Source organism: Cetorhinus maximus, chromosome 9 (genome assembly GCF_964194155.1).
Source record: "Cetorhinus maximus chromosome 9, sCetMax3.hap1.1, whole genome shotgun sequence".
In the NCBI taxonomy this organism is placed as follows: domain Eukaryota; kingdom Metazoa; phylum Chordata; class Chondrichthyes; order Lamniformes; family Cetorhinidae; genus Cetorhinus; species Cetorhinus maximus.
In genome coordinates this window covers 17,771,136-17,796,844 of record NC_135887.1, presented here as the reverse complement: position 1 = coordinate 17,796,844, position 25,709 = coordinate 17,771,136, and the positions used below count along the sequence as shown (strand labels likewise).

At 44.9% G+C, this 25,709-nt stretch overlaps 1 protein-coding gene across 1 annotated transcript in view; it reads right to left on the bottom strand.

Annotated features, from left to right (window-relative positions):
• Window positions 1–20,948: 20,948 nt before the first annotated feature.
• Window positions 20,949–25,709, bottom strand: part of LOC144684162 (multidrug and toxin extrusion protein 1-like) — a 45,652-nt gene continuing 40,891 nt past the window's right edge. The window contains exons 15-17 of the mRNA XM_078547823.1: window positions 25,270–25,364; window positions 22,522–22,644; window positions 20,949–21,244 (exon numbers count right to left, since the gene is read on the bottom strand). Coding sequence (XP_078403949.1) covers window positions 21,077–21,244; window positions 22,522–22,644; window positions 25,270–25,364 — 386 coding nt within the window. The 3' untranslated portion in view covers window positions 20,949–21,076. The remainder of the gene's footprint in view (window positions 21,245–22,521; window positions 22,645–25,269; window positions 25,365–25,709) is intronic.

Below are 25,709 nucleotides of genomic sequence, written 5' to 3'. Positions count from 1 at the left end.
CAGAGTTTCTGGCGACATTACACTGTGCCACAGAACCCCCAGATAGTGCTTTACCATAGCAAAATATCTCAAGGCATTTCACAACAGTGTTATCAATCAAAGTTTGACACCAGGCCACAGAAGGAGATATCAGGTAGGTTTGAAGGAACATATTAGAGCAGGAGAGAGAGGCAGAGAGGTTTAGGGAGGGAATTCCAGAGCTTAAAGGCTGGGCAGCTGAAGGCACGGCCACCAATGGCGGAGTGATTAAAATCAGAGATGCTCAAGAGTCTAGGATTGGAGGAGCACAGAGATCTTGGAGACTTGTAAGGCTGAGGGAAGTTGCAGAGATAGGGAGGGATGAGGTCATGGAGGGATTTGAAAATAAGGGTGAGAATTTTAAAATTGGGATGCTTCAGGGCCAGGAAACAATGCAGGTCAGCGTGCATAGGGGTAATGGGTGAATGGGGCTTGGTTTGAGTTAAGATACTGGTTTGCTTTCTGCTGCATTTCATCCCTCTGTAACAAGGACAAGGCATGAAGCAGAGAGTGAGGGAGATGACACTGATAATAAGATGGGGCGGTGAGGAAGCTTGAAGGTTCCATTGCCATTAACATGAGTTGCCGGCAGCCGGAGCTATTTGGCAACAGTTCACTGAAAGGTATTCCAGCTGAATACTCCATAAGCAGTCTGATCCAGCTGGCTTCCATGATGGCCAATGGTTGAAATGGGTCCAGGCGTATTGTCGTTTTGAGAGATGGAAATGGGTTCCATTCTGCGACCGCCATTGGTACTGGACTTCAGCTCAGAAATCTGCTGAACCACAAAAGAACAGACTAAGACACCTGGGACTCAGGTGAAGCTCCTTTCAATTTGGTCTTCCAGGCTGCCCAAGGCACGTGAAATGGTGGAATCCAAAACCTGGCTTATATTTACATGAACATTCCTCAGAGCTTCTGTTACTGGTGCTGGTGTGAAGGCTTCAGCTGCCGTAACCTTTGAGTTGACCCCACCTTCATAGTTGACTGCAGACTTTTGATGCAATGCTCCTGGATCACACCCAAGTTGTTTGTGGACTTTTCCATACTCTCTGACAAATCCAATGCAATCAACGTTTGCTAATGCAGGGGAATGCTCTTGAAGACTGGGCACTCCAGTCGCTAGGATACAAGCTGACACTTCTGTAAGTTGGAGGCTGTACCGAAAAGAGCCTATACGGCTCCTCCCTAGAGGCCAGGATCTGGGATGTGAGGATTAAACGAGAGAGAGACTCAGCCATTTTCAGCCTGAGAAGGAAGCATCCGAGATAAACACATGAAATAGAAAATTGTATGGGAAAGTTAAATCTGAAATAATACTTGAAGTTAAATTGTGAGCAGGCCAAAGGTGCATAAATAGGTGCATGAAGGAGAAAGGAATGGAATAATACTTGGATGGGATTTGATAAAGAAGGATGCGAAGAGGCTCATGTGGGGAACAAACATGGACCGGTTGAGCTGAATGACCTGTTTCTGTGTAATCAAACACCAACCTACCCAACTTCTCAAAACCCCTGGCCCTTTTAATAGGGGATTCACCGTCTCTCAAATTGGGACGATGTTAATTACACTATAGGAATTGAATATGGACTGTAACTGCAATCCATTCATTTTAGGCTGGGGATTAATACCTTCTCCCCTTGTCAGCCACCCTGTTCTCTGTATCCCTTCAACACCTCATCCCTGTGAGGTCACACTGTTAAACAATACCCACTGTCCTTTATCAAATAAGGTGATTGAAAAGTTAGAGCAAAAGAAACAAATCAAATATCATCAAAGGCAACGAGGACTGACCAACTTCTCCTTCCTAACCCCACTACTTGATATTTGCCCTGGAAAGTGCAGAGCTGGAGGAGAGAACAAGTGGGCTATAAAAATGCCCCCTGGTCAAAAAGGGGGGCTGTGCATCATGGCTAAAACTTTTCTTCCCAACTCCATTGGCATTAACATGAGACTTATTGTGGGAAGAAAGGTGGCAAGGGTGTTTCTTCAAATTTAAATTTCGCTTGTGGATATTTCACTTTACATTTGTTTTAATTTTTTTACTTGTGCTTCACTGTTATCTGTTGAGACTAGCTTAGTCAGAAACATTCCTGGTCAGCCACATGATGGAAAGAAACTGGACCCTCTACCGTCACTATCCATAGCTCCTGGGCTACAACATGCTTGTAAAAATGTATGCTGCCACAGCTATTTGGACTCCTTGGGGGTGCTGGTTGGTTCAGTTGGCTGCAGGTGTGGATCAGATTGGTGCCAACAGCATGGGGCTCGATCCCCGTTCCGACTGCAGTGGATTCGGGACATGCCTCCTTGTCCTACCCATGGTGGAGGCCACAGTCACCAGCCTTCAGGCAGAGAACTGAAGAAGAAGCTGAGTTCTGATGGAGAGTCTTACGGACTCGAAACGTTAACTCTGTCTTTCTTTCCACAGATGCTGTCAGACCTGCTGAGTTTTCCAGCAATTTTTGTTTTTGTTTCAGATTTCCCAGCATCCGCAGTATTTTGGTTTCACATTAAAGAAGCTTAGTCAGTGAGCTAAATGTACTGGCACGCCTCATGATTGCCACGCTTCCCATCTAATGCAGCCACTCTGCATGTCACGTTTGTCACTCTTTCGGGCTCCATAAAACTGCACTCTCACCCTGCCCCAAGATTTTGCATGTGGCCAAGGTCAACCTAAGCAGCTCCAGCCCTTATCCCTTCACAAGAGAAAATCATCCCCACATCAGTCACAAGGAGGCATAAGTTCAAGGTGAGGGGCCGGAGGTTTAGGGGGGATGTGAGGAAAATCTTTTTTACCCAGAGGGTGGTGACGGTCTGGAATGCACTGCCTGGGAGGGTGGTGGAGGCGGGTTGCCTCACATCCTTTAAAAAGTACCTGGATGAGCACTTGGCACATTCAAGGCTATGGGCCAAGTGCTGGTAAATGGGATTAGGTAGGTAGGTCAGGTGTTTCTCACATGTCGGTGCAGACTCGATGGGCCGAAGGGCCTTTTCTGCACTGTGATTCTGTGATTCTGTGATCTGTTTTCCTAATTACATCAAAAGAAGATTGAAAAATCTTTTGCAATGAAACTTTTTTTTTTGAGGAGCATGAATGTGACAAGGTGAAGTGGTGGGGCACAGCCTCATTTCCGCAGGGTATCTGAGCCCTTGAACGTTGGTGCTAAGCACAGGATAAGCACGGCACCTCAGCAATTAGAGAAGGGAAGAATCTGAGGGGTGAGCCATCACCATGCCATTCTACCTTCATTATGGAGGTAGGTTCTGTGCAGCAATAGGAGACCTGGAAGCTGACCCCTCACCCACTCTCTCTCAGCTGCAGGAGAAGTGGGTCCCAGGATGAGTGGGGGGAGGAGAGAAAAATGAGGGAGGGGCAGTTAGAGGCTGACTTCCAGCTGGCAAAGGACAATAAACTTGGTTGGCTTCTGTTGAAATGTTAATTCCTTCTAAATACAGTTTTTGTCTCCTTTATGCTTATTCACTACAACCAAGTCTCTCATGTTTCATTTCTCATTCACAGGAATAATTAGTGAAGTTGAACTTGGAGCCCATCTTTTCCTTGAGAGTAGGTTTATTCACAGCATGCAGCATTACAGATCTCTGCTGCCTAGCTACCCACGCACCATTCCAGCTGACTCTCTTTATATGTGCTCTCAATGCCCACCAATCAACCATTAACATTCATCATTTTTCTCACTGATTGAATCAAATCAGCACAGCTTAAAGCAGGTTAAATGGAACCATTTGGATCATGTTTAGACCAAATTGCTATGGTTAATCAATTTTATTGTTCTCAGGAACCAATCTGTGAAAAATGGCTGAATTTTAAAAAAAAAATAATAATAATAGTACCTGTTTACAAAGAAGGGCATGTTCCCATAGTCTCAAGAGGCTTAAAAGAGGGTTTACACTTTCACAGACAAGACTATTTCAATAAGTGGGTTGGGGGGAGCAAGTATTGCTATTACTAAGGTTGGCTGGTCTTGGGTCTGGGACTAAAGCATGCCTGCACCAATGTTGTCTCCAAATCTACTTAGTATAACAGTCACATATAGGCATAGACTAGTCAGTCCGAATGGACTGCTTCTGTGCCATAGAGTTTACGTAAATGCAATGCAGGAAAAATACATTCTGCTCATAGGAAAGAACAAACTACGCACTAGCAAGACTCCATGGATGAATAGAGACATAGAGGAACAATTCAGGGTTAGAAGAGAGGCATTCATTACGTACATAGGCTGCAGAGAAGGCAGGATAACAGGGTATACATAGAGATTAAGAGAGCTAAATCAAAAAACAATTAGGAAGGCTAAGAGGAATTTGAAATTAATTATGAAGGAACATAAAATACTAAAATATTTTATAAGCACATCAGTAAAAAATGAAGGCTGTGAAGGGAATAGGATCATTAAGGAATAGCCAGGATAATGCCACAGACAACAATAGAGAAAGCAGAAATATTAAACAACTATTTTGCTTTGGTATTTATCAGTGGCAAAAATGACATTGAAATTACGCTGAGTGAGATGAGCAACGAGGTAAGTGCATTGAAAATAAAAAGGGGGATGCATTGAATAAGCTAAGCAAACTCGAAGAGGATAAAGCCCTTTGTCTAGATGGATTCTTCCTCAGTTCTCTGCACTAAGGCACGTCCGACACACAGCACCACGATCTCCACCATGGGTAGGGTAAGGAGGCAGGATCCGATTCCACCCCAGCCGGAAAGGGGATTGAAACTAAAAATCTCTTTGGCTCTTTCCGCCTACAGTACTGGCGTACTTTGGAAGGATTTACAAGTTAATATTCAACCTGTTTGGCCACATTATGATGGCTCCTTTCTTGACCATCAGGTCTTGGAGTGGGGCTTGAACCTGGAGCTTCTGGCCCAGAGGCAGGAATGTTCCCCACAAAAGACCTCCCCCTAAATGGATTGCATCCATGTATTTTAAAATAATTTAAGAAAGAAATAGCAAATGCATCGCTACATATATTTAATTCTTTGATAGGAAAAGAGTAATGCCAGAGGACTGCTGGATAGCTAATATAATTTTTACATTTAAGGAGGGGAAGAGAACATGTCCAGGGAATTATAGACCAATCAGCTTAACATTGGTAGTATGACAAATACTTACCAAAGGAGAGAATAGAAGAGCATCTAGCAATGAGAAATAATAATGAATAGTCTGCATTAATAGCAAAAGGGACCAACGTTATTGAATTTTTTGAGGAGGTAACAGAGAGGATAGACAATGGTAATCTAGTAGATGTAATTTATCTGAATTTTCAAAAGGCCTTCAATAAGATGTCCCACAATAGACTAATGAAAAAGGACAGGAGGTGTGGATTCAGGGGACATGTAGCAGAATGGATTGCTAGCTCACTTCAAGACAGAAAGTGGAGAGTGGGAGTAAAAGGTAGTTATTTAGGGTGGAATAAGGCGGAAAGTGATGTTCCACAAGGATCAGTAGTAGGAGCTCTGCTCTTCATAACTTACAATAATGGTTTGGATTTGCAGATGACACCAAATTGGGGTTGGGAAATAGTCAATACTGAGGACGACTGCAACTAATTACAGGAGGACATTAATAAACTTGCAGAATGAGCAAATAATTGGCAAATGAAATTCAATGCAGCAAAAATTGAGGTAGCAAGGATAGAGAGGTCACTTATTACTTGGAAGGTTGGGTAGAGGAACAAAGGGATCTCAGAGTACAAATACACCAATCATTAAAAGCTGCGCCACAAGTTAGACTTAAGCCAATTAAAATAAAAGCAAACCCAGCGCCAGACTTTATTTCTAGAGGGATAGGGTTGAAAATTAGGGAAGTTATCCTCAACCTGTGTTGAACTTTGGTTAGGTTAGATTTAAGACTACTGCGTGCAGTTCTGATCAGCAAATTATAAACAACTATCAATGTCCTAAGGGTTACCATTGACCAGAAACTGAACTGGACTCACCTCCTGACACCTCAAAGCCTGTCCATCATTTACAAGGCACAATTCAGTGGAGTGTGATGGAATATTCTCCACTTGCCTGGATGAGTGCAGCTCCAACAACACACAAGAATCTCGACACCATCCAAGACAAAGCAGCCTGCTTCATTGGCATCCCATCCACAAACATTCACTCCCTCCACCACCGACACACAGTAGCAGCAGTGTGTACCATCTACAAGATGGACTGCAGGAACTCACCAAGGCTCCTTAGACAGCACCTTCCAAACCCACGACCACAGCAGAGCAACAGATAGATGGGAACACCACCACCTGGAAGTTACCCTCCAAGTCACTCACCATCCTGACTTGGGAATATATCGCCGTTCCTTCACTGTCGCTGGGTCAAAATCCTGGAACTCCCTTCCTAACAACACTGTGGGTGTACCTACACCACATGGACTGCAGCGGTTCAAGAAGGCAGCTCACCACCACCTTCTCAAGGGCAATTAGGGATGAGCAATAAATGCTGGCCTAGTTAGTGACACCCCCATCCCATGATAAACCCCAAAATAAATAAATAAAATAAAAAAGATATAGAGGCACTGGAGATGATGCAGAGAAGATTTGCAAGGTTGATACCAGAAATGTTTGGGTATCCATACCAGCAAAGAATTGACAGACTGGATCTCTTTTCTCTTGAAAAATGAAAGCTGAGGGGTGACCTAAAAGAGTCTTTAAAATTCTAAAAGGTTTTGACAGACTGGGTAAAGGAAGAATGTTTCCTCTTCTGGGGAAAAGTGTACCCAGAGGCCATCAATATAAGGCAGTCACCAAGAAATCCAATAGGGAATTCAAAAGGAATTTCTTTACCTGAGGAATGGTGAGGATGTGGAACTCACTGCTACAGGGAGTAGTTGAAATGAATACCATAGATGCATATGAGGGAGAAGGGAAAAGAGGGTTATGATGATAGATTTAGATAAGGAAAGATGAGGGAAGGCTGGAGTGGAACATAAACACTGGTATGGACTGATCAGGCTGTTTCTGTGCCATATATCCTGCATAATTCTATGTAGTGTCACCTTTCTTCCACAGATACCTCAGGGATTCAGTGTAGCTGCAACTGTTCATGTGGGTTGCACACTGGGTGCTGGAAAACCAGAGAGAGCTAAAACCTCTGCTAAAGTTGCTTTGTGGTGCACCGGTGAGTCCCTCATTTGCAATTCATCGCACTGTTGACAATAATGTGCTCGTTCAAGTAAGGGAATGTTCACCTCACTCTTCATCCATGTGTCTCTTCCTTGTTGTTTGCTTTTGATCTGATAATGTTCATACCGTGAAACACTTCCACGAACACTGTGGCCTGAATTTTACCCTCGGGGTGCGCCTGAGGCTGATGCAGTCGGAAGCAGATTTAATACCCGCTCTCGGCTGAGTTTGCGCTGTGAACGTGATCTTACACTGGGTGGCCAGTGAAGGCCCGCCCAGCGTGAAACGTGTCCGCAGGATGTGTTTTCTGCGTGCAGGGTTGGGAACGCGTCGGGTCCAATGGGGACCCAGCAGTGTGTTCAAAAACGGAAGAGGCAGCTCCCTGAAGGCTGCCAGGAGTTGTGAGGGAGTGCTGAGGGAACTGTCTGAAAGGAATCCAACAAATGGCCTGGTGTGCAGTCATGGCGTCAGCACCTGCCAACTGGCACTGAAACCTGCCCTGCCAAGGCTGGGATGTCAGCACGACTGGCCTCAATGCATTGCAGGGTGAGATGTGCCACAGTGACACAGCCCACCTAATGCCTGGGTGGGCAGGGGGGTGGAGGGATGGTGGGGAGGGAACCAGGAAAGGACCTTCAGGGAGATGGAGCACTAATGAGGCTATTTTTCCCTGTCAGGTGAAGAGGAGTCTTAACGCTGCGGAGCGCCGCAGAACAGGTGGAGGAGTGCCAAATCCGTGTATCCTCGCTAAGCACAAGAGCAATGCGCTGGTGCTGGAGTGCCACTGGCCAGCTCGCTCCTCCGGTCGCAGTGAGGTGGGGTCTCGGATGAAGGTAGAAGTGCAGGTGACAGATGTGTGTGGGGTGGGTACTGGAAATATAACAGGCTCCTCTCACCAGAAACTGAACTGTCGTAGCCAGAGAGCCCATTGAAGCTCCAATGCAGATGGCACCATGCAGCAGGTCTCCACTGTCTCCTCAGCCTGCCGAGCGTGCAAAGTGACTATGATGATTGAATGCACTGATCTTTTGTCTTCCTCCCACAGATGCGTCATCTGCAGGAGCCACCGGTGACCCCGAGGATCCATTGAGCGCCGAGGAAATCAGCACATCCGCACCAGTGTCACACTGTCTCTCTGAACCAGGCACCAGCGCAGATACTCACACGTCGGTGGGCATTAGATATTCAGCAGAGCTGAATAATGTACAGTGGCGATGGAACATCACACTCGCATGAAGAGCTGGCAGAGGCAGAGAGGTCCCATGGAGCCGACAGTGGGAGCACAGCTGGAGACCAGGACCATGCTGCATCCGAGGCAGATGATGAGCCTCTGGAGTTGTCCATCAGGTGGCAGATGCTGGATGTCCAGCGGGATGCGCAAGGAGAACTGGCAGAGATCCATGAGGGTCTGCATGTCACCATGGTCTCCGTCATGGAGGAGTCCATGTGGAGCATGAGTTCTGCATTGACCCTTAACACCGAGTGTACAGCCTCCTCCATGGAGAGAGTGGTGACTCTCCCGGAGAGGCAGCTTCAGGAGCAGACTCAGGGGCTCCTGGGGTTGCACTCGGACTTGCAAACTCTCGCACAGGCAGTGAGCTCAGGGAGCAGGCAGGTTCAAACACTGGCAGATGAGCTGCCTGTCATCTCCATGGGCCTCTCTCTGGGTCCTCTGGACCAGGGCACCAGCTCCTCCTCCCCTCTGCCAGTGGCCGCTATGTCTGATGATGCCGCGGTGACTGAGGAGTGCCCAGCTATGGGGCTGGATGCACCCTCCCAGGCAGAGCCTGCTCAGGCTCCGGCAGCCAGAGGACGACCTCCAAGGTCATCGGGGCCACCGGGACAGCAGAGTCAGCAGCTGCCTCCAACGCCACTGTCAGCGAGGGGGGGGCACCCAGACACAGCACCCACAGACATAAGTTGAAGGCACCTTGAGCACAACAGGGATTGTCACGGGTGACATTTTTTGCGTTAATTATTTTGACTCTTGTGTTCGGGATGGACACTTTGTTTGTTCTTTGTTTGTTCGTGTGAAGTAACAAACATTTATTTGATTAAATGGGCTGAGTTGGCCGGATGGTTTGAATAGGTGCCAGATACAGCATTGACTTGTAAAGGTCTGGCATTGTGTGGTGCTGGCGTTGTGTTGGGTTCTCATTAATTGATTGTTAGCAAAGGAGAGAGCACCATTGGCTTGATGAGCCATCAATGCCATTGGATGCCTAGCAGAAGGTTCACTGGATCAAAGCATCCCTGGTTTCCCTGCCTTCTGATTGTGGCCTCAATTTCACATTCCTGTCTGCCTCCCCATAGCCCTTGACTCCCCTGTCGATCAAAAATCTATCTTACTCAGCCTTGAATATATTCAGTGACCCAGCCTGCAATTCTCTCTGGGGAAGAGAATTCCACAGACTAATGACCTTCTGAGAGAGAAAAAAATTCTCCTCACCTCAATCTTAAATGGGAGAGCTCTAATTTATAAACAATGTCCCCTATGTCCATATTTCCCTACAAGGAGAAACATCCTTTCAGCACCCACTCTGTCAAATCCCCTCAGGATCTAAAATGTTTCAATAAGATCACCTCCCATTCTTCTAAACTCCAATAGACTCCAAGTCAGGAGATCAGGATCCAGTAATTATCTCTGATCCATGCTCTCTCTGGAGCACAGATTCTCTATCAGGAACATGGTTTCATGAAACCTGTCTCTTGGTTTCCAGGTGTAATATTTAACTTACAATATTTCAATACCATTTCACTTCACAGAGGTCTATTCAGGAAACATTGCAGTCATTGATGTCGGTCCAGTGGAGAATAACGTAGTCAGGGAACAACTGAAAGAGGAGAGCTCGGCCGCAAAAACAAATGTTCGAGGAATTTTATCTGTGAAACAACTGATCATTCATCGTGGACTAACCTTCCTTTCAGGACCACTTGTACTGACATTTGGACTATTGCTAAAGAACATGTAGACTCCAGCGAGCTTTGCAGAGACAAGCAGGAATCTAGGTCACTTTCTGTGGCCAGGGAAGCAGCAATGAGAGGCTTTGACCAACAGACTAAGGAAAACCAAAGTTTGTGCAGAACATGATTGTCACTGTAGGCAAACTGGGAGATTCCAACCTTCTACTAACAGACAGGGTAGCATTGACAATGTTCAGCTCTGAGCAGATTCCCGAGGATCTGATGGACAGTTCACATTCCAGTCAGACTCTACGGAAATGAGGAAGTCATATTCACTTTATTGCTCGGTGAAATGAACTGGTGGGGCTGATTGGCTAGCTGTTACAGAAATTGCCTAATCTTCAATGAGAATTGAACAGATTCTATAATGGGACATGCAACCTGCACAGTCAGGTTATCATGTAAGTGGTGAGGGTGTAAAATGACTCTTCTGTATGCCATCTCATTATTAGCGTTCTTGTCAACAATGAACGAGAAAGGGATGTCCACATCTTAAAGTTTTGAGGAAAGACCATTCAACCAGACTGCATTGTTGACTCTGTTTCTAACTGGTTGCCTCATTACAACATTGGGATAACAGCTACCGTTATTCAGGGGACCATGTATCTAAATTCTTACCTTCCTTCCTTCACAACAAATAAACATTTACTCTTATTTCTAATTGAATGGTTCCTCTATCATTTTTTTTCCATTTTCATATATGATATTATTTATCTGGCAATATAATAAACCCGTATGCATATATTCATGTACACAATAACATTTCAAAAGTACCTAATTGGCTGCGAAATGTTTTGGGACACCGAGGACGTGAAAGGTGCTATATAAATGCAAGTCCTTTCCTTTTCCCTTTGCATTGATTGCATTCCCTTTACTTGCTGAGACCAGTAATTATCTACATTAACCTGTATCCTGAAATGTTAACCTTATAAGACCTGCTGATTCTCTGAACTTATGCTCCAGGCAAGTATGACACATTTGTGAAATCAATCCTATGTCAGGTGCCCCCAGTAAGGGGTGCCACTCACAGAGAGCGCTGTTTGGGGAATCACACACCTACACACCTTCAGTTCCTCATCTTTTAAAACACACATGTTCAACAGGTCAAAGGTAGCATCCCATTTTTTTTTATACTCTCTCGTTGAAAAAGAACAAAGAACAAAGAACAGAGAAAAGTACAGCACAGGAAAGGCCCTTCGGCCCTCCAAGCCTGCGCCGATCATATTGCCCGTCAACTAAAACATTTTGCACTTCCAGGGTCCGTATCCCTCTATTCCCATCCTATTCATGTATTTGTCAAGCTGCCTCTTAAACACCACTATCGTACCTGCTTCCACCACCTCCTCTGGCAGCGAATTCCAGATATTCACTACCCTCTGCGTAAAAAACTTGCCCCGCACATCTCCTCTATAGTTTTCTCCTCTCACCTTAAATCTATGTCCCCTAGTAACTGACTCTTCCACTCTGGGAAAAAGCTTCTGACTATCTACTCTGTCCATGCCACTCGTAATTTTGTAAACTTCTAACAAGTCGCCCCTCAATCTCCGTCGCTCTAGTGAGAACAATCCGAGTTTCTCCAACCTATCCTCATAGCTAATAACCTCCAGATCAGGCAGCATCCTGGTAAACCTCCTCTGCACCCTCTCCAATGCCTCCATATCCTTCTGGTAATGTGGCGACCAGAATTGCACGCAATATTCCAAGTGTGGCCTAACCAAGGTTCTATACAGCTGCATCATGACTTCCCAGCTTTTATACTCAATACCCCTGCCAATGAAGGCAAGCATGCCATATGCCTTCCTGACTACCTTATCCACCTGCGTTGCCACTTTCAGTGACCTGTGGACCTGTACACCCAGATCCCTCTGCTCGTCGATGCACTTAAGCTCTGCCATTTACTGTATAATTCCTGCCTGTATTAGATCTTCCAAAATGCATTACCTCGCATTTGTCCGGATTAAACTCCATCTGCCATTTCTCTGCCCAAGTCTCCAATCGATCTATATCCCGTTGTATCCTTTGACAATCCTCTTCACTGTCTGCAGCTCCTCCAACCTTAGTGTCGTCTGCAAACTTACTAATTAGCCCAGTTACATTTTCCTCCAAATCATTTATGTATACTACAAACAGCAAAGGTCCCAGCACTGATCCCTGCGGAACTCCACTAGTCACAGCTCTCCGTTCAGAAAAGCACTCTTCCACTGCTACCCTCTGTCTTCTATGACCAAGCCAATTCTGTATCCATCTTGCCAGCTCACCTCTGATCCCGTGCGACTTTACCTTCTGTACCAGTCTGCCATGAGGGACCTTGTCAAAGGCATTACTGAAATCCATGTATATAACATCCACTGCCCTTCCATCGTCGATCATCTTTGTCACTTCCTCGAAAAACTCGATCAAGTTAGTGAGACACGACCTCCCCTTCACAAAACCATGCTACCTCTCACTAATATGCCCATTTGCTTCCAAATGGTAGTAAATCCTGTCACGAAGAATCTTCTCCAATAATTTCCCTACAACTGTTGAGTGTTTAGTTATTAGACAGAGGGCCTTCAAAAGCAGAGCCCTCCAAAAAAAAGCTTACAACACAAAGTTGTCTTTACATTTGTCTATCCAAATTATAACTAGATCTTCTCTCATACAAAGTGTGCTCAAGTATGCAGAATTTTATCTATCCAGGTTTTTCATTTAAATTTAAATGCAGAAACAAGAAAGGAGGATAAAATTAAGAAAGCGCTCACATGACTATTTTTGAAATTTCAGGATAACTGTTAGCCCAGTTGGTAGGTTTGTTTTCCTTCCTTTCTCGATGAGGCTGGAAAACAATTCCATGGCCATTAGCAGCCTTACAGTTCCTTGTCCAAGTCAGAATTCATTAGGACTGGTGAGGTATTTGGGGATCCCAGTCAAACATAACCCACATTCAGAGATAGGTGCCCACTTTTCAGTAAAAGTCAAAGGTCATGGATAGAAACCTGCACTAATTTTCCCCCTTCACCAGACCAAGAACATTGAAACCAACTATCACCATCCTAGTAGATTGGCTGAATCAGGACAGTTGGGGGGATTTGAATCTTGGACCTACCTGCTCTTTGTGACTCAGCTCCACTCTAAGCAATGTGGTTATTAACTGAGCCATTAAGGGAGCAGTGAACAGCCTACAATAAACTTCTCTTCCTAAATTCAACTTCATTCTTCGTGCAGTGCAGGTTTATTCAAATGCTTCGATTAAAGCATACTTTTCACAGTTCAGTAATATTACAAGCCAGCAAGGGCTCTACAACGCTTATGACTGTCTCCAACTTAGATTTCAAATTCCATGAGGAACAAATTCAATCCTAGACTGGCTGCTGACCAAAGCGATCAACAAGAATGAACATTTGCAGCACTGACAACACAATTAGGTCTTGTAGTTTGAATATTTTCTTTAAATGTCATGAACAAAAGGTGCTGGATTGGAGAAAAGCAAATTTTAGGGACTGAAGAGCTCCAGCTTTAACTAGGTGGACAAAGCTGGGAGACAAATACCAGACCAATGCTGGGAATTAATTAAAAACATTTGAGGCCAAAGTTTCATGAATAAGCAGATTACATCAAAATTGAAGTCTAAAGAAATCAGTATGCAACAAAAGTTAATGCAAGTGTTAGGAACATATCTTTTTAATTTCTGTCAGACTGTGGAAAAATTACAATGGCTGCAGTTTGAAAGACATGTCCACTGGGACAGGTTAGAGATACATACAATGTTGTAGTCCTGGAACAGAGTGTGCCATGAAAGACAGGATGGTGCCGAAAGGAGTCCTGGATCAAGGGAGCCGCCTGACAACAGCATTTTAATTGGCTACTGACCAGGTTTTGTGTGGCAGCAATGCATCTGAATAGCTCCTAGCCTGAAAGGAACAAGACCTAAAACTTCTTTCTCCTACGTGTGGAAGATTTCAGTAATTCCACAATAATAGCTAGCTGGTTTTTTTTCTCCTCATATTTCTATTACCTGCTCTCTCTCTGAGGAAAAAGGAAAAATGGAAAACCACTGTTAGAGACATTGAAAAGCAAGGTCTCAACCAGCGAACTAAATACTCAAAGTGCTGGAAAACCACCTCGTGTCATCAAAAAGAACTGAAAGAAATTTGGAGGACATCAATCAAAATCGATCCATCGAATCCTGTACTCCAGAATTGGTACTGTTTGAAGTATTGAACTGTTTTATCCAATCCTTAAAATCCAGGTTTTGTGTGTCCTGTGTGTTGTGCATGTGTCGTGCATGTCGTGCGTGTGTCGTGTGTGTCGTGCGTGTGTGTGTCCTGCGTGTCGTGCGTGTGTGTGTGTCCTGCATGTCGTGCATGTGTGTGTCCTGCATGTCGTGCGTGTGTGTGTCCTGCATGTCGTGCGTGCACGTGTGTGTCATGCGTGCATGTCGTGCGTCTTGTGTGACGCGCGTCTTGCGTGTCAAAAATCAATAAATTTTTTAAAAGTCAATAAGTCAGAGGTGGGTAAACAGCCCCTGATGGGGAATTGTAACTAAAACAAAACATCAAAAAAATCAAATCAAAATGTCATTTCCAGGGGTGAAGATGCGCCCCAGCCCCAGCCCCAGCGATGCCCACCAGTCACAGAAGGCCTCCAGTGTACCAACGGGCACCACGTGCTTCCTCTGCAGGGCCACCCGGTCACAAACTTGGCTGCAGTAGAGGGACAGGCAGTCGGGCTGGATGACCCCCCTCGGCCACCCACTGCCCGGACCTGTTGATGGCCACCTTGGCCAGGCCCAGGAGCAGGATTACGAGGAGATCTTCCTCCCTCCCCGCAATCCCCCCACTCCACACCGGGTGACCAAAGATCAGGAGCGTGGGGCTGAAGTGCAACCAAAGATTGAGGAGCAGCCCCTTCAAATAATAAAAAGAGGCTGCAACCTCTGGCATTATATGTATACATAGAACACAGACTTCCCCTTAGCTGCTGAAAACACATGCGGCCTAGGAGTCCGTGAATCGCCTTAATCTCCTAATGCATGGCACTGCTGCATGCAACAACCTTCAAGCCAGGTTCCTGATGGAAAAAGGGAGGCCTCCCACATAGTGAGCCTTCCACTGGGGACCTCCCGATTTTTCTTTCCGTTTACAATGCTAATTAACCAGGCTCCAGTGCATCAGGTTCTGACAGCATTTCGAAGCACGGAAAGGCACTCATTTTCCCCCTCACCAGGTCCGGCCCAGAGGAATCGACCCTGGGTGGGGAGAATCAGAAAACTTAACCGATTGGGAGAAAGCACAGAGCATGACAGAGGAGCAGCTGCACAGTATAAGTGACCCCCACCGCCACCCACCCCCCTGTCCCCCCCCGGTTGAAGAGCTTTGGGATCCAGACCAAACATGTCCTGCATTGGAAAAATGAGATGCTGGCAGAGCATCAATCACTTGTGCAGTCACTGGGGGTCACAGCAGACCGCTGCAAACAGCAACTCAAATTGAGAAGATGACATTGAGCCAGATCGTTTTACCTCACTGCAGTCTTCCTGGGAATTTTCAAAAAATTCATTCATGGGATGTGGGCTTCAATGGTTGGGCCAGCATTTATTGCCCATCCCTAGTTGCCCTTGAGAAGGTGGTGGTGTGCTATCTTCTTGAACCGCTGCAGTCCATGTGGTGTAGGTACACCCACAGTGCTGTTAGGAAGGGAGTTCCAGGATTTTGACCCAGTGACAGTGAAGGAACAGCGATATATTTCCAAATCAGGATGGTGAGTGGCTTGGAGGGAAACTTCCAGGTGGTGGTGTTCCCATGTGTCTGCTGCCCTTGTCCTTCTAGATGGTAGTGGTCGTAGGTTTGGAAGATACTGTTGAAGGAGCCTTGGTGAGTTTCTGCAAGGCATCTTGTAGATGGTACACACTGCTGCCGCTGTGCATTGGTGGTGGAGGGAGTGAGTGTTTGTGGATGGGGTGCCAATTAAACGAGCTGCTTTGTCCTGGATGGTGTCAAGCTTCTTGAGTGTTGTTGGAGCTGCACTTGTCCAGGCAAGTGGGAAGTATTCCATCACACTCCTGACTTGTGCCTTGTAGATTGTGGACAGGCTTTGGGGAGTCAGGAGGTGAGTTACTCGCTGCAGGATTCACAGCCTCTGACCTGCTCTTGTAGTCACAGTATTTATATGGCTAGTCCAGTTCAGTTTCTGGTTAATGGTAACCCTCAGGATGCTGATGGTGGGGGATTCAGCGATGGTAATGCCACTGAATGACAAGAGGCAATGGTTAGATTCTCTCTTGTTGGAGATGGTCATTGCCTGGCATTTGTGTGGCATGAATGTCGGTTCAGGCCTGGATACTGTCCAGGACTTGCTGCATTTGCACATGGACTGCTTCAGTATCTGAGGAGTCCCGAATGGTGCTGAGCATTGTGCAATCATCAGCAAACATCCCCACTCTGACCTTATGATGGAAGGAAGGTCATTGATGAAACAGCTGAAGATGTTTGGGCCGAGGACACTACCCTGAGGAACTCCTGCAGTGATGTCCTGGAACTGAGATGACTGACATCCAACAACCACAACCATCTTCCTTTGTGCTAGGTATAACTACAACCAGTGGAGCTTTCCCCCTGATTCCCATTGACTCCAGTTTTGCTAGGGCTCCTTCATGCCATACTCGGTCAAATGCAGCCTTGGTGTCAAGGGCACCTCATCTCTGGAGTTCGGCTCTTTTGTCCATGTTTGAACAAAGGCTGTGATGAGGTCAGGAGCTGAGTGATGCTGGCGGAACCCAAATTGAGTGTCAGTGAGCTGATCATTGCTAAGCAAGTGGCGTGCTGTTGATTACCCCTTTCATCACTTTACTGATGATCAAGAGTAGACCAATGGGGCGATAATTGGCTGGGTTGGATTTGACCTGCTATTTGTGTACAGGACATGCCTGGGCAATTTTCCACATTGCTGGATAGATGCCAGTGTTGTAGCTGTACTGGAACAGCTTGGCTAGGGACACAGCAAGTTCTGGAGCACAAGTCTTCAGTACTATTGCTGGAATATTGTCAGGGCGCATAGCCTTTGCAGTGTCCAGTGCCTCTAGCTGTTTCTTGATATCATATGCAGTGAATTGCATTGGCTGAATCTGGCATCTGTGATGCTGGAGAGCAAAGGAGGAAGCTGAGATGGATCATCCACTTGGCACTTCTGGCTGAAGTTTGTTGGAAATTCTTCAGCCTTGTCTTTTGCGCTGATGTGCTGGGTTCCTCCATCATTGAGGATGGGGATATTTGTGGAGCTTCCTCCCCCAATGAGTTGTTTAATTGTCCACCACCATTAACAACTGGATGTGATAGGACTGCAGGGCTTAGATCTGATCCATTGATTGCAGAGTCCTGTATCTCTGTCTATTGTTTGCTGCTAATGTTGTCTGGCACGCAAGTAGTCCTGTTTTGTAGCTTCATCAGGTTGACACCTCATTTTTAGTTATGCATGGTGCTACTCCTGGCATACCCCTCTGCACTCCCTATTGAACCAGGGTTGATCCTCTGGCTTGAAGGCAATGGTAGTGTCGGAAATATCCTGGGTCGTGAGGTTACAGATTGTGTTCGAGTACAATTCTGCTACTGCTGATGGTCCACAGCGCCTCATGGATGCTCAGTCTTGAGTTGCTAGATCTGTTTAGAATCTATCCCATTTAGCACCCATGTGAGAGGACAAATCCTCCTGACCGTAACATTGCCTTGAGACAGTTCTCCATAGAAGACCTGTTTGGGAATTATGTAGTCATCTATGCAGGAGACATGTCCTGCATACCTAAGTGGAATTTTCCAGAGGGTGGTCTCAATGCTTTTTGAACCCGGCACAATGGACGAGCTCATTGTTTGTGATTGCCTTTGAGTTCTCATGATGGACCTTGGGTGGCTTTGGTGAAAGAATTAAAGAGCTTTGATGTGGGAGTTAATAGAGATGTTCAAAATTACAAAGAGATTTGGTAGGGGAGACAAGGAGAAACAGTTTCCACTGGTTGTCACCATAGGATGCAGATTTAAGTTGATTGGCAAAAGAACCAGAGGAGGGATGAAGAGAATTCTTTTACTCAGCAAGTTGTTATGGCCTGAAAGCACGATGGAAACAGATTCAATATTGTAACTTTCAAAAGATGAATACTTGAAAAGGGTGAGTACTTGAAAAGGAAAAGGAAAAATTTGCAGAGCCAAAGGGAAAGAGCAAGTGAAAGAATGAAAATAGACTGTTTGTTCAAAAATACACAGACACGATAAGCTGAATGGCCTCTTTCTATGCTGTCACGGCCCACTATAGTGATAACAATTTTGATCATGTTGAATAAATAGGTAGTTTGGAATGAATGGACTCTTTCTTTACTCTTTCTTATCACTTTTTGATAACCAATAGTTTATTTTGCAGTAATAACTCCAAAGCACAACTTAATCTTGGTAAATATATAACAGCTTTGCTGTTGAAAATTTTGCTTAGATCAAGAACTCAAGAGGCCAGATTACAAGCCAAGAATTTTCCAAGCTTTAGTTCACAGTCTACTTCATAATTTCATAATTCATCATGGAACTGAGTGACAGAAAATACTTCATAAAGTCACATTTTTCCCGATAATGATTCGACTTTTGTGTCCTGCTGCTGTCACAGGAAGTCACGAGATATTGGTCGGGGGTGGGGGGGGGGGGGTTGCATTTGAATGATCCTAACTCATTTAGCAGAAAGAGCCTACAGTCCAGCAACTGTTGCTTGACTAAATTCCAGGACTTTGTGCTTCCATTGCTCCGCCCATTCAAATTGTGAAAAATCTCCCTGACTACAGTCCTGAATTTGCCTACTATCTGATTAGGCCATACTTGCCCTTCCTTAACCGTCATGCTAAAGCTTAACGAGCGTTTTTTCCTGCACCATTTGCTATATTTTTCACCTCTGAGGTAAAACGTCACTTAGCCGCCTTCTCTGAAACATTGAATTGGCCAAGTTTTGCCAGGCTTTCCAAATAAATTCAAATTTTCCAACATTCAATCTCATGGCTCTTCTAGGTGACATCTGTGGCTCGACGGGTGGCACTCATAGCCCTGAGTTAAGTTCTATTTGAAGTATTAAAGCACAAAACCTGGCTGACACTCCAGCACAGCTCTGAAGGAAGGATGCAGCACCCTTAGAGTTGTTGTCTTAGGAGTGAGGCACTAAACTAAAGTCCTGCCTGCCATCTCAATTAGATGTAAAAGATCCCATAGCACTATTTCAAAGAAGAGTAAGGAGGTTCTCCTTGGTGTCCTGGCTGTTATTTATCCCTCAACCAACATCACTAAAACATTGCTGGCTGTAAGAGTTTGCTTTGTGCAAACTGGCTAATGTGTTTCCTATAATACAACACTGACTACACTTCAAAAATACTTCATTGCCTTTAAAGTGCTTTGGAGTGTCCTTAGGCTGTGAAAGATACAGTATTGAAAGTAACTCTTGTTTTCTCCTCTGCCTCATCTCCAGGTTTTGAATTCTTCTTTGTGTCTTGATAAACTGGCCACAGGCCAGAAAACCTTGCAGTTTTAGCATGGCAACCTCTGAATTGTATTCCACTACTTGAGCTCTATATATCAGCATCCTATCCACATCCTATCTACTTTGTTGATGCCGGTTCTGCAATGACTGAATATATTCATTAGTAATGATCCAGATCTCTTTCAACTTTACTTGCATTTATAAAGCATGGCAATGCCACACATGGTGGAGAGTGCCCTCAGTGTGAAGACAGGACTTTGTCTCCACAAGGCCTGTGTGGTGGTCACTCCAACCAACACTGTCATGAATAGATATATCTGCAACAGATAGATTGGTGAGGCCGAGGTCAACTATGTTATCCCTTTGTGGTGGTTGTGGTGATGGCATAGTGGTATTGTCACTGGGTTAATAATCTAGAGACTTAGGGTAATTCTCTGGGGACCTGGGTTCAAATCCTACCATGGCAGATGGTGGAATTTGAATTCAATAAAAATCTGGAATTAAAAGTCTAATGATGACCATGAAACCATTGTTAATTGTTGTAAAAACCCATCTGGTTTGCTAATGTCCTTTAGGGAAGGAAATCTGCTGGCCTACATGTGACTCCAGATCCACAGCAATGTGGTTGGCTTGTAAATGTTCTCTGAGCAAGGGCAATTCAGGATGGGCACTGGCCTAGCCAGTGACACCCACATCCCATGAATGAATAAAAAAAATAGCCTGGCCTGCCAGCAGTATCCTTTGGGACACAGTTAGTTTGATCATTGGTGGTACTACCAAGCCACTCTTGGCAATGGACATGGAAGCCTCTGTACCAAAGTACATTTTATGCTCTTTCTACAAGTGTTTGCTGCACTTATGTTCACCATGGATCAATACCGATTCATCATCTGAGGTTAGGTGGTAATCAGCAGGAGGTTTCCCTGCTTATGTTTGACCAGAAGCTATAAGACTGTATGAGGTCTGAGTTTAATGCTGAAGACTCCCATGGCCACCTCATCGCAACTGACTGTAATTAACTGTTCCCCCAAATCTGGAGGGCCACTTCTACTGATGAAACAAAACATATCCAGGGAGAGTGATGAAGCAGTCTGGGATGTTGGTCAATGGATATGACTAAGTGAGGGTGTTTCTATTTCATTTCAGACATCCACACCCTGGTCACAAGAGTGGCAGCCTGCTCACTGGGACTCTGGCATGGCCACTGAATGGGAAAATGGTCTCCTCAAAACTCACAGCTTAACACTGTCCAATTGAGATTTCAACCGTTCGTGAGGCATTTGGAAATCTGTTCATAGCTGATCATTGTTAATAATTCTTTCTTTATTATTTACTTGACAGTTGATTGGAGTTCATCAGTAGCAACAGGTTTTGTGTGAACTTTGGCCTCTGTTGTCCTTTGGGCACAGTCTTACTATTCATGCTGCAGAAAATAATCTTGCTTTGTCTCTCCATTGTTCACTGGGGTCTACATGTCCTTTGCAAGAATGAAGTGTATCACCAGTCCAATTGCCAGTACAAGTGGCCCTGAAAGGAAGGCTAGGCCACGACGAATGATCAGTTGTTTTGTGGACAAGATTTCTCCAACCGTGGTCACTCCAGCGTCCACAACGGAAGACTCATCTGTCACCTGGTCCTTGTTTATCTGTTGTTCCAATTGACAAACATTGGGAATTGGATTCACTGCGCTGTTTCCTGTGTTCACTTCTGTGAAGGAAAGTCACATTGAAAAGTTGTAAGTACGTGATAGTACCAGTTGATCCAATTGTTTCTTGGAGAGCTGGTGATCAGACCAATGATCTCCTCCATGACCACCAGTCATTGGCAATACCACATGATCTATATACAGGAGATTCATCCTGTCAAAAACACAGTGACCAATTTAAGTTCTTGGGCCCCTAATTTTGGATTATTTCAATACAGGGTCTCCCTATTCATTGTCTACAGAGAGTTGGCTGTGTAGCCCTCCCAACAAAGTTTAAGGGGCCATCTCAAAACATTATTTAACAGTAGATTAACTTCAAGCACATATACATTGCCTCTTTTCTTTGACCATTTATATTTCTATTTACAGTTCAGATCCCTCCAGGATCCAACTGAGATTTGAGCCACTAATGGGCTATTAGGTGAAAACCATTACTTCACAACCATGTAGTCACATAGCTAGAAAGCTGACCAAAGATTGGCAAAAGTTCAACAACCAAATCATTGGCGGATTTGACCATCAATCACCGCAGGTCAGTTTAAACCACAGCTCTACTGGTCCATCAGAAGTTAGATTGCTGAGTACTGGAAATCCCAGAAGTCACCAATAGCTTATTCAAGAACAATGGCAATAAAACAGAAATGGCCTCTCACCCTTTCTATGTGCCTCTACTTCCAGTTTCCTGTGTATTACATAACTTTATTCATTTGTATCTATGCACTAATCTCAGAGCTTTGATTTTAAAGTTATTGTTGCTTCACTGATCTCTAACATGGGTTGGGATCTAAACTAGGGGATGAATCAGGATGGGGTGCCTAATCACAGCAGATTTCCTAAGCATCTTTTGCAGTGGGAATTTCTGGCAGCACAATTTAGTTTGATAGATGACGTTGAATAATTTAATGAAAATATACCATCAATGTTTCTCACTCTAGTCATATTTGTTAATTGAAAAGTGTAGTCCTTATGGTTTTATTTAGTGTGTAATGTACCTTTATGAATAATACTGGTTAGGAAGGATCACTTGATCTGTAGTAACCAATAGGAGAGTAGCGTGGGCTACCTCAGCAGACAGTGTAGAGATAGAGTTGGAGTTGAAAGCACATGTGTAGTTGCTGCTGAGTATATTGTAAATAAATTTAATGTCCCCACTTAAGAAGCGTCTGCAGTTCAACTCTATTACTAATACTACAACTCGGCCACCCTACAACAGAAAGTGATTTAAAGTCAGCACAATGATCTTTTTTACCTGTTGAAATTTCCTGGATGTGGCCACCAGAGGCACTATTTGAGGCATCCACATCTTTTTCCACACCTGCGTTAATCAGAGCCTTTCAACAAAGCACAAAATCATCATGAAATGTGAACGCTGGGTATATCTGCTAGTTTTTGGGAATTAGTTTAATACTAATTGCACACTTAGCCCAGTTTGGAGACCTGGCATTTCAAGTCTTGCATCAGGCGATAGCTCAGTGACATATTGTCCTGGATTTTCATAGTTAGAGGCTAAACAAGGACAGTCGCCACTAACATTGAAGAGAACTGCCCACAGAAATCTAGCGATCTAGGGATCTAGTGATCTCTGTGGCGGGAAATTCCCCTTTCTCTATTGCAGTTTAAATCTGGCGCTAAGCCAATGAAATGTCTTGGTGTGCAGCAGCAGTGATGTCAGCAAGCAGATAGATAACCCATCAAATTGATGAATTCACATACAGAAAACCAGGAAGTTAAAAGCACTTAAAATCGTTCACTTTCAGATAGCTGAATAAATGTGTGACTCAGTTCCTGACTTCATCACAGCCTTGGTTCAAACATGGAGAAAAGAGCTTAACTCCAGAGATGAGGTGAACGTGACTGCTCTTGACATCAAGGCTGCATTTGATCAAGTGTGGCCTCAAGGAGCCCTAGCAAAACTGATGTCAATGGAATTCAGAGGGAAAACTCTCCACTGGCTGGAGTCATACCTAGCACAAAGGAAGATGGCTGTGGTTGTTAGAGTCAGTCATTTCAGCTCCAGGACATAATTGCAGGAGTTCCTCAGGGTAGTGACCTCAGCCCAACCATCTTCAGCTACTTCATCAATGACTTTCCTTCCATCTTAAGGTCAGATACTGAAGCAGTCCATGTCCAAATGCAATAGGACCTGAACAACATCCAGGCTTGTACTGATAAGTGGCAAGTAACATTCATGCCACACAAGTACCAGGCAATGACCATCTCCAAAATGAGAGGATCTAACCAACACCCCTTGACATTCAATAGCATTACTATCTCTGAATCCCTCAGTATCAACATCCTGGGGGTTACCACTGACCAGAAACTGAACAGGACTAGCCATATAAATACGGTGGCTACAAGAGGAGGTCAGACGCAAGGAATCCTGCAGCGAGTAACTCACCTCCTGATTCCCCAAAGCCTGTCCAACATCTACAAGGCACAAGAAGCTTGACACCATCTGGTGTCCACTTACTTGGCATCCCATCCACAAACATTCACTCCCTCCACTACCGGCGCACAGTGGCAGCAGTGTGTACCACCTACAAGATGCACTTCAGAAACTCACAAAGTCGCCTTCAGCAGCACCTTCTAAAACCACGACCACTACCATCTAGAAGGACAAGGACAGCAGACACATGGGAACACCACCACCTGGAAGTTCCCCTCCAAGCCATTCACCATCCTAAGTTGGAAATATATCGCTGTTCCTTCACTGTGGCTGGGTCAAAACCATGGAACTCCCTCCCTAACAGCAGTGTGGGTGTACCTACATTCAATGGACTGCAGCGGTTCAAGGAGGCAGCTCACCACCGCCTTCTCAAGGCCATTAGGGATGGGCAATAAATGCTGGCCTAGCCAATGAAGCCTGCATCCCTTGAATGAATAAAAAAAAATAGAAGCTAAAATAATGATAAACTGATCTTACGAAAAATAAATCAATTTTTTTTTAAATGTGGAATTTGTTCATCATTGTGGAGACATTTGACATTCCACAAACATGAAGTTAGCTTTTCAGGGCTATTGAGGTTGTTTAGCAGTAGTTCTAAAGTTAGCATATTGTTACAAACCTAGTTACGCCAAGTTGTGTTTCTCAGGGTTTGAAAACTATGACTAACAGTGCTAGAGGAATGGCTTTCATCAATTAAGGATTGCAATGGAGATTACAACCCGTAGAAATCTCTACAGCGGAGGAGTGTAGTCTGACCAGTAACAACTTTTCCACTTTCAAATTTCCACTTTATTCTGCACATGCGCTGACTCCCAAAGTTGTTGTCAGTTTAAGAAGAGCAATGAGTAAAAGAATTTACACTTTCTTTTTGGGTAGCATAGTAACGCAGTGGGTAGCATCCCTGCCTCTGAGCCAGAAGCTCCAAGTTCAAGGCCCACTCCAGGACTTGATGGCCACGGGGGTTGCATTCATAATGCAGGCAAACAGGTTGAGTATCAACTTGTAAATCCTTCCAACACACACCAATGGAAGGTGGCAAGAGCGGGAGAGATTCCTGGTCAGTCATGTGATGCAAAGAAAATTGGATCTGCTACCATCACTATTCCTAGCTCCAGGCTACAACATGCATGTAAAAATGTATGTTGCCACAGCAACTCGGGCTCCTTGAGGGGCTGGTTGGCTCAGTTGGCTAAATGGCTGGTGTGGATCAGATTGGTGCCAACAGCACGAAGTTTGATCCCCGTTCTGGCTGGGGTGGATCCAGGACTTGCCTCCTTGCCCTACCCATTGTGGGTCGGACCTGCCCTCAGGCAGGGAGGAGAAGGGGGAAGAAGTAGCCCCCTGGTGGCCAGATGAGGAAAGACATTGGGAGATGTGTGGGGAACTTGGGGACTACTCGTTCTGCCACCTGGGTACGGTGAATGGCACAAGGAGAGAACAGGGTGGGAAGAAAAGAAAAACTTACAAAGAAAAATTGGTGTCATAAATTACCTCCATTGTCTGCTCTTACCTGATTGGATGCTTCGTTCCAGTTGATTCTGTAAATCACTGTCAGAAAGAAAACTAATTGTACAAGCACGCAAATGAGCATTCCGGACCAGAGTCCTGCAAAATAATAATGGTACAGTGAGCATGGAGACAATGCTGTTGAGTTTTCCTTCCACTGCTATTCCTTTATGGAATATTTCGGTCTTTATCAGATGGCTGGTGTCAGCCTGCACAGAGCTACTGGTCCACATTTGGCCTCAGCACCACTGGATTCTGGAGGGGAAGGATTTAGCCAGAAATCCCACTCCTGATTGATATATAATGATCTGTTCCTGCATGAAAGCTGGGTGTGACCCTTGACTCGACTCAGCTGTGATGCTCTCCTCCTGCCAATATTCCAGTATCTATGGTTACAGATGAAAAATGGCCATGGGAGGAAGGTGCCCTATCTAATGGGACAGA